The sequence below is a fragment of the Nerophis lumbriciformis genome, linkage group LG03 (genome assembly GCF_033978685.3).
Source record: "Nerophis lumbriciformis linkage group LG03, RoL_Nlum_v2.1, whole genome shotgun sequence".
Lineage (NCBI taxonomy): Eukaryota > Metazoa > Chordata > Actinopteri > Syngnathiformes > Syngnathidae > Nerophis > Nerophis lumbriciformis.
The window spans coordinates 68,508,036-68,527,253 of NC_084550.2; the positions used below are offsets into that span (position 1 = coordinate 68,508,036).

At 33.8% G+C, this 19,218-nt stretch overlaps 1 protein-coding gene across 2 annotated transcripts in view; it reads left to right on the plus strand.

The window, feature by feature from the left end:
- LOC133589063 (ras-related protein Rab-11B) overlaps positions 1–19,218 on the plus strand; it is a 38,720-nt gene that overhangs the window by 8,911 nt on the left and 10,591 nt on the right. For both annotated transcript variants that reach the window (XM_061941761.2, XM_061941753.2), the window contains exon 3: positions 12,733–12,926. In XM_061941761.2, the coding sequence (XP_061797745.1) occupies positions 12,733–12,926 (194 nt within the window). The remainder of the gene's footprint in view (positions 1–12,732; positions 12,927–19,218) is intronic.

Genomic DNA, 19,218 nt, shown 5'->3' on the forward strand with positions numbered 1-19,218 from the left:
TTTTCAACCGTTCCACCATCAAAACACTCATATTCAGGACAAAAACCAAGTTGGTTAAGGAACTAAAAGAATTCCCGATTTTCACAAAATTCCCGGAATTTCACAATTAAAAACTGTTACTAATTTCAACATTTCTTGACCGATTTAAACAATTCCAACACCAACCAATTCAGCTCATTCAGGACATTCATGTTCCTAATCCTTTAAAAAAAAAATCCCGCTTTTCCCAAATTTCCAGGAAGTTCCCATTGAAATGAATGGGACATTTTTCAAAGTTCCACAACTCACACATTTTTCATCCGATTCAAACTGTTCCAACTTCAAAATATTCAGCCTGTTCAAAATTGTGTGCTCCCCTTCAACAATTAAAAAAAAAAAATTCCCGGATTTCCAACAATTCCCAGTTTTCAGGGACATTTTCCCCATTCAAAATATATTGGCCAATTCACCATTCCCACATTTTTCAACCGATTAAAACCATTCTGACATCAACACATTCCACTCATCCTGGACATTCAAACTACCAGTTTTCTACATTCAACACATTTCCAGGAATTCTCGTTTTTTTGGTTACTTATTTCCACCCTTCTTAAGTTCGACTACTCCTTTCACATTTTTCAACTGTTCCACCATCAAAACACTTCTCATATTCAGGACAAAAACCAAGTTGGTTAAGGAACTAGAAAAATTCCCGGTTTTCACGAAATTCCCGGAATTTCTCAATTAAAAACTGTTACAAATTCAATATTTCTTGACCGATTTAAACAATTCCAACACCAATCAATTCAGCTCATTCAGGACATTCATGTTCCTAATCCTTTAAAAAAAAATTCCGCTTTTCCCAAATTTCCAGGAAGTTCCCATTGAAATGGCATTTTTCAAAGTTCCACAACTCACACATTTTTCATCCGATTCAAACTGTTCCAACTTCAAAATATTCAGCCTGTTCGAAATTGTGTGCTCCCCTTCAACAATTAAAAAAAAAAAATTCCCGGATTTCCAACAATTCCTAGTTTTCAGGGACATTTTCCCCATTCAAAATATATTGGCCAATTCACCATTCCCACATTTTTCAACCGATTAAAACCATTCCACCTTCAACACATTCAACTCATCTTGGACATTCAAACTACCAGTTTTCCACATTCAACACATTTCCAGGAATTCTCGTTTTTTGGTTACCTATTTCCACCTTTCTTAAGTTCAACTACTCCTTTCACATTTTTCAACCGTTCCACCATCAAAACACTTCTCATATTCAGGACAAAAACCAAGTTGGTTAAGGAACTAGAAAAATTCCCGGTTTTCACGAAATTCCTGGAATTTCTCAATTAAAAACTGTTACAAATTCAACATTTCTTGACTGATTTAAACAATTCCAACACCAACCAATTCAGCTCATTCAGGACATTCATGTTCCTAATCCTTTAAAAAAAAAATCCCGCTTTTCCCAAATTTCCTGGAAGTTCCCATTGAAATGAATGGGACATTTTTCAAAGTTCCACAACTCACATTTTTGATCCGATTCAAACTGTTCCAACTTCAAAATATTCAGCCTGTTCAAAATTGTGTGCTCCCTTTCAACAATAAAAAAAAATAAATTCCCGGATTTCCAACAATTCCCAGTTTTCAGGGACATTTTCTCCATTCAAAATGAATTGGCCATTTTTCAGACTTTCACCATTCCCACATTTTTCAACCGATTAAAACCATTCCACCTTCAACACATTCAACTCATCCTGGACATTCAAACTACCAGTTTTCCACATTCAACACATTTCCAGGAATTCTCGTTTTTTTGGTTACCTATTTCCACCTTTCTTAAGTTCGACTACTCCTTTCACATTTTTCAACCGTTCCACCATCAAAACACTTCTCATATTCAGGACAAAAACCAAGTTGGTTAAGGAACTAGAAAAATTCCCGGTTTTCACGAAATTCCCGGAATTTCTCAATTAAAAACTGTTACAAATTCAACATTTCTTGACTGAATTAAACAATTCCAACACCAACCAATTCAGCTCATTCAGGACATTCATGTTCCCAATCCTTTAAAAAAAAATTCCGCTTTTCCCAAATTTCCAGGAAGTTCCCATTGAAATGAATGGGACATTTTTCAAAGTTCCACAACTCACACATTTTTCATCCGATTCAAACTGTTCCAACTTCAAAATATTCAGCCTGTTCAAAATTGTGTGCTCCCTTTCAACAATTAAAAAAAAAAAATCCCGGATTTCCAACAATTCCCAGTTTTCAGGGACATTTTCCCCATTCAAAATGAATTGGCCATTTTTCAGACTTTCACCATTCCCACATTTTTCAACCGATTAAAACCATTCCACCTTCAACACATTCAACTCATCCTGGACATTCAAACTACCAGTTTTCCACATTCAACACATTTCCAGGAATTCTCGTTTTTTGGTTACCTATTTCCACCTTTCTTAAGTTCGACTACTCCTTTCACATTTTTCAACCGTTCCACCATCAAAACACTTCTCATATTCAGGACAAAAACCAAGTTGGTTAAGGAACTAGAAAAATTCCCGGTTTTCACGAAATTCCCGGAATTTCTCAATTAAAAACTGTTACAAATTCAACATTTCTTGAGTGATTTAAACAATTCCAACACCAACCAATTCAGCTCATTCAGGACATTCATGTTCCTAATCCTTTAAAAAAAAAATCCCGCTTTTCCCAAATTTCCAGGAAGTTCCCATTGAAATGAATGGGACATTTTTCAAAGTTCCACAACTCACACATTTTTCATCCGATTCAAACTGTTCCAACTTCAAAATATTCAGCCTGTTCAAAATTGTGTGCTCCCTTTCAACAATAAAAAAAAAAAAATTCCCGGATTTCCAACAATTCCCAGTTTTCAGGGACATTTTCCCCATTCAAAATGAATTGGCCATTTTTCAGACTTTCACCATTCCCACATTTTTCAACCGATTAAAACCATTCCACCTTCAACACATTCAACTCACCCTGGACATTCAAACTACCAGTTTTCCACATTCAACACATTTCCAGGAATTCTCGTTTTTTGGTTACCTATTTCCACCTTTCTTAAGTTTGACTACTCCTTTCACATTTTTCAACCGTTCCACCATCAAAACACTTCTCATATTCAGGACAAAAACCAAGTTGGTTAAGGAACTAGAAAAATTCCCGGTTTTCACGAAATTCCCGGAATTTCTCAATTAAAAACTGTTACAAATTCAACATTTCTTGACCGATTTAAACAATTCCAACACCAACCAATTCAGCTCATTCAGGACATTCATGTTCCTAATCCTTTAAAAAAAAATTCCGCTTTTCCCAAATTTCCAGGAAGTTCCCATTGAAATGAATGGGACATTTTTCAAAGTTCCACAACTCACACATTTTTCATCCGATTCAAACTGTTCCAACTTCAAAATATTCAGCCTGTTCAAAATTGTGTGCTCCCTTTCAACAATTAAAAAAAAAAAAAATCCCGGATTTCCAACAATTCCCAGTTTTCAGGGACATTTTCCCCATTCAAAATGAATTGGCCATTTTTCAGACTTTCACCATTCCCACATTTTTCAACCGATTAAAACCATTCCACCTTCAACACATTCAACTCATCCTGGACATTCAAACTGCCAGTTTTCCACATTAAACACATTTCCAGGAATTCTCGTTTTTTGGTTACCTATTTCCACCCTTCTTAAGTTCGACTACTCCTTTCACATTTTTTAACTGTTCCACCATCAAAACACTCCTCATATTCAGGACAAAAACCAAGTTGGTTAAGGAACTAGAAAAATTCCCGGTTTTCACGAAATTAACGGAATTTCTCAATTAAAAACTGTTACTAATTTCAACATTTCTTGACCGATTAAAACAATTCCAACACCAACCAATTCAGCTCATTCAGGACATTCATGCTCCTAATCCTTTTTTAAAAAAATCCTGCTTTTCCCAAATTTTTCAAATTTCCAGGAAGTTTCCATTGAAATTAACGAGACATTTTTCCAAGTTGCACAATTCCCACATTTTTCAACCTATTCAAACCATTCCAACATCAACACATTCCACTCATCCTGGACATTCAAACTACCAGTTTTCCACATTCAACAAATTTCCAGGAATTCTAATTTTTTGGTAACCAATTTCCACCCTTCTTAAGTTCGACTACTCCTTTCACATTTTTCAACCCATTTCACCCGTTCCACCATCAAAACACTCCTCATATTCAGGACAAAAACCAAGTTGGTTAAGGAAGTAGAAAAATTCCCGGTTTTCACAAAATTCCCGGAATTTCTCAATTAAAAACTGTTACTAATTTCAACATTTCTTGACTGATTTAAACAAATCCAACACCAACTAATTCAGCTCATTCAGGACATTCATGCTCCTAATCCTTTTTTTTTTAAAATCCCGCTTTTCTCAAAATGTTCACATTTCCAGGAAGTTCCCATTGAAATTAATGGGACATTTTTCCAAGTTGCACAATTCCCACATTTTTCAACCTATTCAAACCATTCTGACATCAACACATTCCATTCATCCTGGACATTCAAACTACCAGTTTTCCACATTCAACACATTTCCAGGAATTCTCGTTTTTTGGTTACTTATTTCCACCCTTCTTAAGTTCGACTACTCCTTTCACATTTTTTAACTGTTCCACCATCAAAACACTCCTCATATTCAGGAAAAAAAACAAGTTGGTTAAGGAACTAGAAAAATTCCCGGTTTTCACGAAATTCCCGGAATTTCTCAATTAAAAACTGTTACAAATTCAACATTTCTTGACCGATTTAAACAATTCCAACACCAATCAATTCAGCTCATTCAGGACATTCATGTTCCTAATTCTTTAAAAAAAAATTCCGCTTTTCCCAAATTTCCAGGAAGTTCCCATTGAAATGAATGGGACATTTTTCAAAGTTCCACAACTCACACATTTTTCATCCGATTCAAACTGTTCCAACTTCAAAATATTCAGCCTGTTCAAAATTGTGTGCTCCCCTCCAACAATTAAAAAAAATAAATTCCCGGATTTCCAATAATTCCCAGTTTTCAGGGACATTTTCCCCATTCAAAATGAATTGGCCATTTTTCAGACTTTCACCATTCCCACATTTTTCAACCGATTAAAACCATTCCACCTTCAACACATTCAACTCATCCTGGACATTCAAACTACCAGTTTTCCACATTCAACACATTTCCAGGAATTCTCGTTTTTTGGTTACTTATTTCCACCCTTCTTAAGTTCGACTACTCCTTTCACATTTTTTAACTGTTCCACCATCAAAACACTCATATTCAGGAAAAAAACCAAGTTGGTTAAGGAACTAGAAAAATTCCCGGTTTTCACGAAATTCCCGGAATTTCTCAATTAAAAACTGTTACAAATTCAACATTTCTTGACCGATTTAAACAATTCCAACACCAATCAATTCAGCTCATTCAGGACATTCATGTTCCTAATCCTTTAAAAAAAAAATCCGCTTTTCCCAAATTTCCAGGAAGTTCCCATTGAAATGAATGGGACATTTTTCAAAGTTCCACAACTCACACATTTTTCATCCGATTCAAACTGTTCCAACTTCAAAATATTCAGCCTGTTCAAAATTGTGTGCTCCCCTCCAACAATTAAAAAAAATAAATTCCCGGATTTCCAACAATTCCCAGTTTTCAGGGACATTTTCCCCATTCAAAATGAATTGGCCATTTTTCAGACTTTCACCATTCCCACATTTTTCAACCGATTAAAACCATTCCACCTTCAACACATTCAACTCATCCTGGACATTCAAACTACCAGTTTTCCACATTCAACACATTTCCAGGAATTCTCGTTTTTTGGTTACCTATTTCCACCCTTCTTAAGTTTGACTACTCTTTACACATTTTTCAACCGTTCCACCATCAAAACACTCCTCATATTCAGGACAAAAACCAAGTTGGTTAAGGAACTAGAAAAATTCCCTGTTTTCACAAAATTCCCGGAATTTCTCAATTAAAAACTGTTACAAATTCAACATTTCTTGACTGATTTAAACAATTCCAACACCAACCAATTCAGCTCATTCAGGACATTCATGCTCCTAATCCTTTTTTTTTTTTAAATCCTGCTTTTCCCAAATTTTTCAAATTTCCAGGAAGTTTCCATTGAAATTAACGAGACATTTTTCCAAGTTGCACAATTCCCACATTTTTCAACCTATTCAAACCATTCCAACATCAACACATTCCACTCATCCTGGACCTTCAAACTACCAGTTTTCCACATTCAACAAATTTCCAGGAATTCTAATTTTTTGGTAACCAATTTCCACCCTTCTTAAGTTCGACTACTCCTTTTACATTTTTCAACCCATTTCACCCGTTCCCCCATCAAAACACTCATATTCAGGACAAAAACCAAGTTGGTTAAGGAAGTAGAAAAATTCCCGGTTTTCACAAAATTCCCGGAATTTCTCAATTAAAAACTGTTACAAATTCAACATTTCTTGACCGATTTAAACAATTCCAACACCAACTAATTCAGCTCATTCAGGACATTCATGCTCCTAATCATTTTTTTTTTTAAATCCCGCTTTTCTCAAAATGTTCACATTTCCAGGAAGTTCCCATTGAAATTAATGGGACATTTTTCCAAGTTGCACAATTCCCACATTTTTCAACCTATTCAAACCATTCTGACATCAACACATTCCACTCATCCTGGACATTCAAACTACCAGTTTTCCACATTCAACACATTTCCAGGAATTCTCGTTTTTTGGTTACCTATTTCCACCCTTCTTAAGTTTGACTACTCCTTTCACATTTTTCAACAGTTCCACCATCAAAACACTCCTCATATTCAGGACAAAAACCAAGTTGGTTAAGGAACTAGAAAAATTCCCTGTTTTCACGAAATTCCCGGAATTTCTCAATTAAAAACTGTTACAAATTCAACATTTCTTGACCGATTTAAACAATTCCAACACCAACCAATTCAGCTCATTCAGGACATTCATGTTCCTAATCCTTTAAAAAAAAATCCCGCTTTTCCCAAATTTCCAGGAAGTTCCCATTGAAATGAATGGGACATTTTTCAAAGTTCCACAACTCACACATTTTTCATCCGATTCAAACTGTTCCAACTTCAAAATATTCAGCCTGTTCAAAATTGTGTGCTACTTTTCAACAATTAAAAAAAATAAATTCCCGGATTTCCAACAATTCCCAGTTTTCAGAGACATTTTCCCCATTCAAAATGAATTGGCCATTTTTCAGACTTTCACCATTCCCACATTTTTCAACCGATTAAAACCATTCCACCTTCAACACATTCAACTCATCCTGGACATTCAAACTACCAGTTTTCCACATTCAACACATTTCCAGGAATTCTCGTTTTTTGGTTACCTATTTCCACCCTTCTTAAGTTTGACTACTCCTTTCACATTTTTCAACTGTTCCACCATCAAAACACTCCTCATATTCAGGACAAAAACCAAGTTGGTTAAGGAACTAGAAAAATTCCCGGTTTTCACAAAATTCCGGAATTTCTCAATTAAAAACTGTTACTAATTTCAACATTTCTTGACCGATTTAAACAATTCCAACACCAACCAATTCAGCTCATTCAGGACATTCATGCTCCTAATCCTTTAAAAAAAAAATCCTGCTTTTCCCAAATTTTTCAAATTTCCAGGAAGTTTCCATTGAAATTAACGAGACATTTTTCCAAGTTGCACAATTCCCACATTTTTCAACCTATTCAAACCATTCCAACATCAACACATTCCACTCATCCTGGACCTTCAAACTACCAGTTTTCCACATTCAACAAATTTCCAGGAATTCTAATTTTTTGGTAACCAATTTCCACCCTTCTTAAGTTCGACTACTCCTTTCACATTTTTCAACCCATTTCACTCGTTCCACCATCAAAACACTCCTCACATTCAGGACAAAAACCAAGTTGGTTAAGGAAGTAGAAAAATTCCCGGTTTTCACAAAATTCCCGGAATTTCTCAATTAAAAACTGTTACTAATTTCAACATTTCTTGACTGATTTAAACAAATCCAACACCAACTAATTCAGCTCATTCAGGACATTCGTGCTCCTAATTATTATTATTTTTTAATCCCGCTTTTCTCAAAATGTTCACATTTCCAGGAAGTTCCCATTGAAATTAATGGGACATTTTTCCAAGTTGCACAATTCCCACATTTTTCAACCTATTCAAACCATTCTGACATCAACACATTCCACTCATCCTGGACATTCAAACTACCAGTTTTCCACATTCAACACATTTCCAGGAATTCTCGTTTTTTGGTTACTTATTTCCACCCTTCTTAAGTTCGACTACTCCTTTCACATTTTTCAACTGTTCCACCATCAAAACACTCCTCATATTCAGGACAAAAACCAAGTTGGTTAAGGAACTAGAAAAATTCCCGGTTTTCACGAAATTCCCGGAATTTCTCAATTAAAAACTGTTACAAATTCAACATTTCTTGACCGATTTAAACAATTCCAACACCAACCAATTCAGCTCATTCAGGACATTCATGTTCCTAATCCTTTAAAAAAAAATCCCGCTTTTCCCAAATTTCCAGGAAGTTCCCATTGAAATGAATGGGACATTTTCCAAAGTTCCACAACTCACACATTTTTCATCCGATTCAAACTGTTCCAACTTCAAAATATTCAGCCTGTTCAAAATTGTGTGCTCCCCTTCAACAATTAAAAAAAAAAAAATTCCCGGATTTCCAACAATTCCCAGTTTTCAGGGACATTTTCCCCATTCAAAATGAATTGGCCATTTTTCAGACTTTCACCATTCCCACATTTTTCAACCGATTAAAACCATTCCACCTTCAACACATTCAACTCATCCTGGACATTCAAACTACCAGTTTTCCACATTCAACACATTTCCAGGAATTCTAATTTTTTGGTAGCCAATTTCCACCCTTCTTAAGTTCGACTACTCCTTTCACATTTTTCAACCCATTTCACCCGTTCCACCATCAAAACACTCCTCATATTCAGGACAAAAACCAAGTTGGTTAAGGAAGTAGAAAAATTCCCGGTTTTCACAAAATTCCGGAATTTCTCAATTAAAAACTGTTACTAATTTCAACATTTCTTGACTGATTTAAACAAATCCAACACCAACTAATTCAGCTCATTCAGGACATTCATGCTCCTAATCATTTTTTTTTTTTAAATCCCGCTTTTCTCAAAATTTTCACATTTCCAGGAAGTTCCCATTGAAATTAATGGGACATTTTTCCAAGTTGCACAATTCCCACATTTTTCAACCTATTCAAACCATTCTGACATCAACACATTCCACTCATCCTGGACATTCAAACTACCAGTTTTCCACATTCAACACATTTCCAGGAATTCTCGTTTTTTGGTTACTTATTTCCACCCTTCTTAAGTTCGACTACTCCTTTCACATTTTTTAACTGTTCCACCATCAAAACACTCCTCATATTCAGGAAAAAAACCAAGTTGGTTAAGGAACTAGAAAAATTCCCGGTTTTCACGAAATTCCCGGAATTTCTCAATTAAAAACTGTTACAAATTCAACATTTCTTGACCGATTTAAACAATTCCAACACCAATCAATTCAGCTCATTCAGGACATTCATGTTCCTAATCCTTTAAAAAAAAATCCCGCTTTTCCCAAATTTCCAGGAAGTTCCCATTGAAATGAATGGGACATTTTTCAAAGTTCCACAACTCACACATTTTTCATCCGATTCAAACTGTTCCAACTTCAAAATATTCAGCCTGTTCAAAATTGTGTGCTCCCCTCCAACAATTAAAAAAAATAAATTCCCGGATTTCCAACAATTCCCAGTTTTCAGGGACATTTTCCCCATTCAAAATGAATTGGCCATTTTTCAGACTTTCACCATTCCCACATTTTTCAACCGATTAAAACCATTCCACCTTCAACACATTCAACTCATCCTGGACATTCAAACTACCAGTTTTCCACATTCAACACATTTCCAGGAATTCTCGTTTTTTGGTTACCTATTTCCACCCTTCTTAAGTTTGACTACTCCTTACACATTTTTCAACCGTTCCACCATCAAAACACTTCTCATATTCAGGACAAAAACCAAGTTGGTTAAGGAACTAGAAAAATTCCCTGTTTTCACGAAATTCCCGGAATTTCTCAATTAAAAACTGTTACAAATTCAACATTTCTTGACTGATTTAAACAATTCCAACACCAACCAATTCAGCTCATTCAGGACATTCATGTTCCTAATCCTTTAAAAAAAAATCCCGCTTTTACCAAATTTCCAGGAAGTTCCCATTGAAATGAATGGGACATTTTTCAAAGTTCCACAACTCACACATTTTTCATCCGATTCAAACTGTTCCAACTTCAAAATATTCAGCCTGTTCAAAATTGTGTGCTCCTTTTCAACAATTAAAAAAAAAAAATTCCCGGATTTCCAACAATTCCCAGTTTTCAGGGACATTTTCCCCATTCAAAATGAATTGGCCATTTTTTAGACTTTCACCATTCCCACATTTTTCAACCGATTAAAACCATTCCACCTTCAACACATTCAACTCATCCTGGACATTCAAACTACCAGTTTTCCACATTCAACACATTTCCAGGAATTCTCGTTTTTTGGTTACCTATTTCCACCCTTCTTAAGTTTGACTACTCCTTACACATTTTTCAACCGTTCCACCATCAAAACACTCCTCATATTCAGGACAAAAACCAAGTTGGTTAAGGAACTAGAAAAATTCCCTGTTTTCACGAAATTCCCGGAATTTCTCAATTAAAAACTGTTACAAATTCAACATTTCTTGACCGATTTAAACAATTCCAACACCAACCAATTCAGCTCATTCAGGACATTCATGTTCCTAATCCTTTAAAAAAAAAATCCCGCTTTTCCCAAATTTCCAGGAAGTTCCCATTGAAATGAATGGGACATTTTCCAAAGTTCCACAACTCACACATTTTTCATCCGATTCAAACTGTTCCAACTTCAAAATATTCAGCCTGTTCAAAATTGTGTGCTCCCTTTCAACAATTAAAAAAAAAAAATTCCCGGATTCCCAACAATTCCCAGTTTTCAGGGACATTTTCCCCATTCAAAATGAATTGGCCATTTTTCAGACTTTCACCATTCCCACATTTTTCAACCGATTAAAACCATTCCACCTTCAACACATTCAACTCATCCTGGACATTCAAACTACCAGTTTTCCACATTCAACACATTTCCAGGAATTCTCGTTTTTTGGTTACCTATTTCCACCCTTCTTAAGTTTGACTACTCCTTTCACATTTTTCAACAGTTCCACCATCAAAACACTCCTCATATTCAGGACAAAAACCAAGTTGGTTAAGGAACTAGAAAAATTCCCGGTTTTCACGAAATTAATGGAATTTCTCAATTAAAAACTGTTACTAATTTCAACATTTCTTGACCGATTTAAACAATTCCAACACCAACCAATTCAGCTCATTCAGGACATTCATGCTCCTAATCCTTTTTTAAAAAAAATCCTGCTTTTCCCAAATTTTTCAAATTTCCAGGAAGTTTCCATTGAAATTAACGAGACATTTTTCCAAGTTGCACAATTCCCACATTTTTCAACCTATTCAAACCATTCCAACATCAACACATTCCACTCATCCTGGACATTCAAACTACCAGTTTTCCGCATTCAACAAATTTCCAGGAATTCTAATTTTTTGGTAACCAATTTCCACCCTTCTTAAGTTCGACTACTCCTTTCACATTTTTCAACCCATTTCACCCGTTCCACCATCAAAAAACTCCTCATATTCAGGACAAAAACCAAGTTGGTTAAGGAAGTAGAAAAATTCCCGGTTTTCACAAAATTCCCGGAATTTCTCAATTAAAAACTGTTACTAATTTCAACATTTCTTGACTGATTTGAACAAATCCAACACCAACTAATTCAGCTCATTCAGGACATTCATGCTCCTAATCATTTTTTTTTTAAATCCCGCTTTTCTCAAAATTTTCACATTTCCAGGAAGTTCCCATTGAAATTAATGGGACATTTTTCCAAGTTGCACAATTCCCACATTTTTCAACCTATTCAAACCATTCCGACATCAACACATTCCACTCATCCTGGACATTCAAACTACCAGTTTTCCACATTCAACACATTTCCAGGAATTCTCGTTTTTTGGTTACTTATTTCCACCCTTCTTAAGTTCGACTACTCCTTTCACATTTTTCAACTGTTCCACCATCAAAACACTCCTCATATTCAGGACAAAAACCAAGTTGGTTAAGGAACTAGAAAAATTCCCGGTTTTCACGAAATTCCCGGAATTTCTCAATTAAAAACTGTTACAAATTCAACATTTCTTGACCGATTTAAACAATTCCAACACCAACCAATTCAGCTCATTCAGGACATTCATGTTCCTAATCCTTTAAAAAAAAAATCCCGCTTTTCCCAAATTTCCAGGAAGTTCCCATTGAAATGAATGGGACATTTTCCAAAGTTCCACAACTCACACATTTTTCATCCGATTCAAACTGTTCCAACTTCAAAATATTCAGCCTGTTCAAAATTGTGTGCTCCCTTTCAACAATTAAAAAAAATAATCCCGGATTACATACATACATCACCCCGAGTGTGACCTCTTCTATCCAAGCCGCATATTTTCTACGATGATGTCCTAATTCCGATCGCTTTGTCGACCTCAGTTACTACAGGGGAGCAGTGGGGGCGCTCCTGGTCTACGACATCGCCAAGCACCTGACCTACGAGAACGTGGAGCGCTGGCTGAAGGAGCTGAGGGACCACGCTGACAACAACATCGTCATCATGCTGGTGGGCAACAAAAGCGACCTGCGCCACCTCAGGGCCGTGCCCACGGACGAGGCCCGCGCCTTCGCAGGTAGACCGTCCTCCTTCTCCGAGGCCATCCGGAGGACTGCGAAACAAAGCAGGCCCACGTTTCTGTACGTCTTTGTGGGATCAGCACTTGACTGGACTTGCCAAGTCAGCAAGTATCAATTTTAGCTGTGCGGACAAGAAACGGAGCTGTCGGTTATGGCAGCTAAATAAGGAATGGAGAACAAAGTTCATTGTAATTCAGTCCCTTAAGGTATAACAGCCAGGAACAAGCTAAGCTACGTAGCTTAACTACATTTTCCTACCGCCAAGATACTTTTTTAACGAGTAGCTTTTCCTGTAGCTTAGCTACTTTTAGAGCCATGTAGCGAGGTAGCTTGCGTCAAAGCTACAAAGAGAGAAAATGGACTGTGAATCCAAATACAGTCTATTATACAGCATTATTCACATGTAAATAATATAAACAGTCTATTATACAGCATTATTCACATGTGAATAATATAAATACAGTCTATTGTACAGCATTATTCACATGTGAGTAAGATAAATACAGTCTATTATACAGCATTATTCACATGTGAATAATATAAATACAGTCTATTATACAGCATTATTCACATGTGAATAATACAAATAGTCTATTATACAGCATTATTCACATGTGAATAATATAAATACAGTCTATTATACAGCATTATTCACATGTGAATAATATAAATACAGTCTATTATACAGCATTATTCACATGTGAATAATATAAATACAGTCTATTATACAGCATTATTCACATGTGAATAATATAAATACAGTCTATTATACAGCATTATTCACATGTGAATAATATAAATACAGTCTATTATACAGCATTATTCACATGTGAATAATATAAATACAGTCTATTATACAGCATTATTCACATGTGAATAATATAAGTACAGTCTACTATACAGCATTATTCACATGTGAATAATATGAATACAGTCTATTATACAGCATTATTCACATGTGAATAATGTACTGTAAATACAGTCTATTATACAGCATTATTCACATGTGAATAATATAAATACAGTCTATTATACAGCATTATTCACATGTGACTAATATTAATACAGTCTATTATACAGCATTATTCACATGTGAATAATATACTGTAAATACAGTCTATTATACAGCATTATTCACATGTGAATAATATACTGTAAATACAGTCTATTATACAGCATTATTCACATGTGAATAATATAAATACAGTCTATTATACAGCATTATTCACATGTGAATAATATACTGTAAATACAGTCTATTATACAGCATTATTCACATGTGAATAATATAAAAACAGTCTATTATACAGCATTATTCACATGTGAATAATATTAATACAGTCTACTATACAGCATTATTCATATGTGAATAATATTAATACAGTCTATTATAAAGCATTATTCACATGTGAATAATATAAATACAGTCCATTATACAGCATTATTCACATGTGAATAATATAAAAACAGTCTATTATACAGCATTATTCACATGTGAATAATATTAATACAGTCTATTATACAGCATTATTCATATGTGAATAATATTAATACAGTCTATTATAAAGCATTATTCACATGTGAATAATATAAATACAGTCTATTATACAGCATTATTCACATGTGAATAATATAAATACAGTCTATTATACAGCATTATTCACATGTGAATAATATTAATACAGTCTATTATACAGCATTATTCACATGTGAATAATATTAATACAGTCTATTATACAGCATTATTCACATGTGAATAATATACTGTAAATACAGTCTATTATACAGCATTATTCACATGTGAATAATATAAATAGTCTATTATACAGCATTATTCACATGTGAATAATATTAATACAGTCTATTATACAGCATTATTCATATGTGAATAATATTAATACAGTCTATTATAAAGCATTATTCACATGTGAATAATATAAATACAGTCTATTATACAGCATTATTCACATGTGAATAATATAAATACAGTCTATTATACAGCATTATTCACATGTGAATAATATTAATACAGTCTATTATACAGCATTATTCACATGTGAATAATATTAATACAGTCTATTATACAGCATTATTCACATGTGAATAATATACTGTAAATACAGTCTATTATACAGCATTATTCACATGTGAATAATATACTGTAAATACAGTCTATTATACAGCATTATTCACATGTGAATAATATAAATACAGTCTATTATACAGCATTATTCACATGTGAATAAGATTAATACAGTCTATTATACAGCATTATTCACATGTGAATAATATACTGTAAATACAGTCTATTATACAGCATTATTCACATGTGAATAATATACTGTAAATACAGTCTATTATACAGCATTATTCACATGTGAATAATATAAATACAGTCTATTATACAGCATTATTCACATGTGAATAATATTAATACAGTCTATTATACAGCATTATTCACATGTGAATAATATAAATACAGTCTATTATACAGCATTATTCAAATGTGAGTAATATAAATACAGTCTATTATACAGCATTATTCACATGTGAATAATATAAATACAGTCTACTATACAGCATTATTCACATGTGAATAATGTACTGTAAATACAGTCTATTATACAGCATTATTCACATGTGAATAATATAAATACAGTCTTTTATACAGCATTATTCACATGTGACTAATATTAATACAGTCTATTATACAGCATTATTCACATGTGAATAATATACTGTAAATACAGTCTATTATACAGCATTATTCACATGTGAATAATATACTGTAAATACAGTCTATTATACAGCATTATTCACATGTGAATAATATAAATACAGTCTATTATACAGCATTATTCACATGTGAATAATATACTGTAAATACAGTCTATTATACAGCATTATTCACATGTGAATAATATAAATACAGTCTATTATACAGCATTATTCACATGTGAATAATATAAATACAGTCTATTATACAGCATTATTCACATGTGAATAAGATTAATAGTCTATTATACAGCATTATTCACATGTGAATAATATACTGTAAATACAGTCTATTATACAGCATTATTCACATGTGAATAATATAAATACAGTCTATTATACAGCATTATTCACATGTGAATAATATTAATACAGTCTATTATACAGCATTATTCATATGTGAATAATATTAATACAGTCTATTATAAAGCATTATTCACATGTGAATAATATAAATACAGTCTATTATACAGCATTATTCACATGTGAATAATATAAATACATTCTATTATACAGCATTATTCACATGTGAATAATATTAATACAGTCTATTATACAGCATTATTCACATGTGAATAATATTAATACAGTCTATTATACAGCATTATTCACATGTGAATAATATACTGTAAATACAGTCTATTATACAGCATTATTCACATGTGAATAATATACTGTAAATACAGTCTATTATACAGCATTATTCACATGTGAATAATATAAATACAGTCTATTATACAGCATTATTCACATGTGAATAAGATTAATACAGTCTATTATACAGCATTATTCACATGTGAATAATATAAATACAGTCTATTATACAGCATTATTCACATGTGAATAAGATTAATACAGTCTATTATACAGCATTATTCACATGTGAATAATATACTGTAAATACAGTCTATTATACAGCATTATTCACATGTGAATAATATAAATACAGTCTATTATACAGCATTATTCACATGTGAATAATATTAATACAGTCTATTATACAGCATTATTCACATGTGAATAATATAAATACAGTCTATTATACAGCATTATTCAAATGTGAGTAATATAAATACAGTCTATTATACAGCATTATTCACATGTGAATAATATAAATACAGTCTACTATACAGCATTATTCACATGTGAATAATGTACTGTAAATACAGTCTATTATACAGCATTATTCACATGTGAATAATATAAATACAGTCTATTATACAGCATTATTCACATGTGACTAATATTAATACAGTCTATTATACAGCATTATTCACATGTGAATAATATACTGTAAATACAGTCTATTATACAGCATTATTCACATGTGAATAATATACTGTAAATACAGTCTATTATACAGCATTATTCACATGTGAATAATATAAATACAGTCTATTATACAGCATTATTCACATGTGAATAATATACTGTAAATACAGTCTATTATACAGCATTATTCACATGTGAATAATATAAATACAGTCTATTATACAGCATTATTCACATGTGAATAAGATTAATACAGTCTATTATACAGCATTATTCACATGTGAATAATATACTGTAAATACAGTCTATTATACAGCATTATTCACATGTGAATAATATAAATACAGTCTATTATACAGCATTATTCACATGTGAATAATATTAATACAGTCTATTATACAGCATTATTCACATGTGAATAATATAAATACAGTCTATTATACATTCAAGTACAGTCAAAAAGGAACATATGCATTATAAAGTCTGATGGCTGTCGGTATGAAGGACTTCCTGTGTCGTTCCGTGTTGCAATTGTGTTTTAGCCTAGATTCACAGTCCATTTTCTCTCTTTGTAGCTTTGATGTAAGCTACCTCGCTACATGGCTCTAAAAGTAGCTAAGCTACAGGAAAATGTAGTTAAGCTACGTAGCTTAGCTACATGTAGCTTGTTACTGGCTGCTATACCTTAAGGGACTGAATTGTCGTGGTGTACAATGAACTTTGTACTCCTGATAGACGTCCATTCCTTATTAAGGCGGGTCGTCGAAACCAGGAAGTCAAATCATAACAGACACTCATGTCACATGACCACGAGGGAGTCAGAGACAGAGGGACGCTTCAAGCTGACCACTCAGAAGAAAAAAAATACCGTATATATATATATATATTAGTGGTAAGGGGAATAATCGATTTAGATGCTTCGCAATTCGAACAGGGACGACTATAAAATTGATTAGTAGATGCCGATAATCAATTTATTTATTGTAAATCAACTAATGCAGACCATTCCAAAATGTAACTGACTGCAGCGAGTCACCTCACCGAGAGATCCGACCAGCTTTTATTTTGGAGCACTTATGTTGCGGTTTCTAACACATTTCCATTAATTTAATAAATGTGGGAATTCATTTAACTGTTTCTTATTACAAAAGCACACTAAGTGTGGTGAAATTAACCTCTGCATTTGATCCATCCCCTTGTTCACCCCCTGGGAGGTGAGGGGAGCAGTGAGCAGCAGCAGTGGCCGCACCCGGGAATCATTTTGGAGATTTAACCCCCAATTCCAACCCTTGATGCTGAGTGCCAAGCAGTATATATATATATATATATATACACATATATACATATATATATTATATATATATATATATATATATACATACATACATACATTATATATATATATATATATATATATATATACATACATACATACAGGTAAAAGCCAGTAAATTAGAATATTTTGAAAAACTTGATTTATTTCAGTAATTGCATTCAAAAGGTGTAACTTGTACATTATATTTATTCATTGCACACAGACTGATGCATTCAAATGTTTATTTCATTTAATTTTGATGATTTGAAGTGGCAACAAATGAAAATCCAAAATTCCGTGTGTCACAAAATTAGAATATTACTTAAGGCTAATACAAAAAAGGGATTTTTAGAAATGTTGGCCAACTGAAAAGTATGAAAATGAAAAATATGAGCATGTACAATACTCAATACTTGGTTGGAGCTCCTTTTGCCTCTATTACTGCGTTAATGCGGCGTGGCATGGAGTCGATGAGTTTCTGGCACTGCTCAGGTGTTATGAGAGCCCAGGTTGCTCTGATAGTGGCCTTCAACTCTTCTGCGTTTTTGGGTCTGGCATTCTGCATCTTCCTTTTCACAATACCCCACAGATTTTCTATGGGGCTAAGGTCAGGGGAGTTGGCGGGCCAATTTAGAACAGAAATACCATGGTCCGTAAACCAGGCACGGGTAGATTTTGCGCTGTGTGCAGGCGCCAAGTCCTGTTGGAACTTGAAATCTCCATCTCCATAGAGCAGGTCAGCAGCAGGAAGCATGAAGTGCTCTAAAACTTGCTGGTAGACGGCTGCGTTGACCCTGGATCTCAGGAAACAGAGTGGACCGACACCAGCAGATGACATGGCACCCCAAACCATCACTGATGGTGGAAACTTTACACTAGACTTCAGGCAACGTGGATCCTGTGCCTCTCCTGTCTTCCTCCAGACT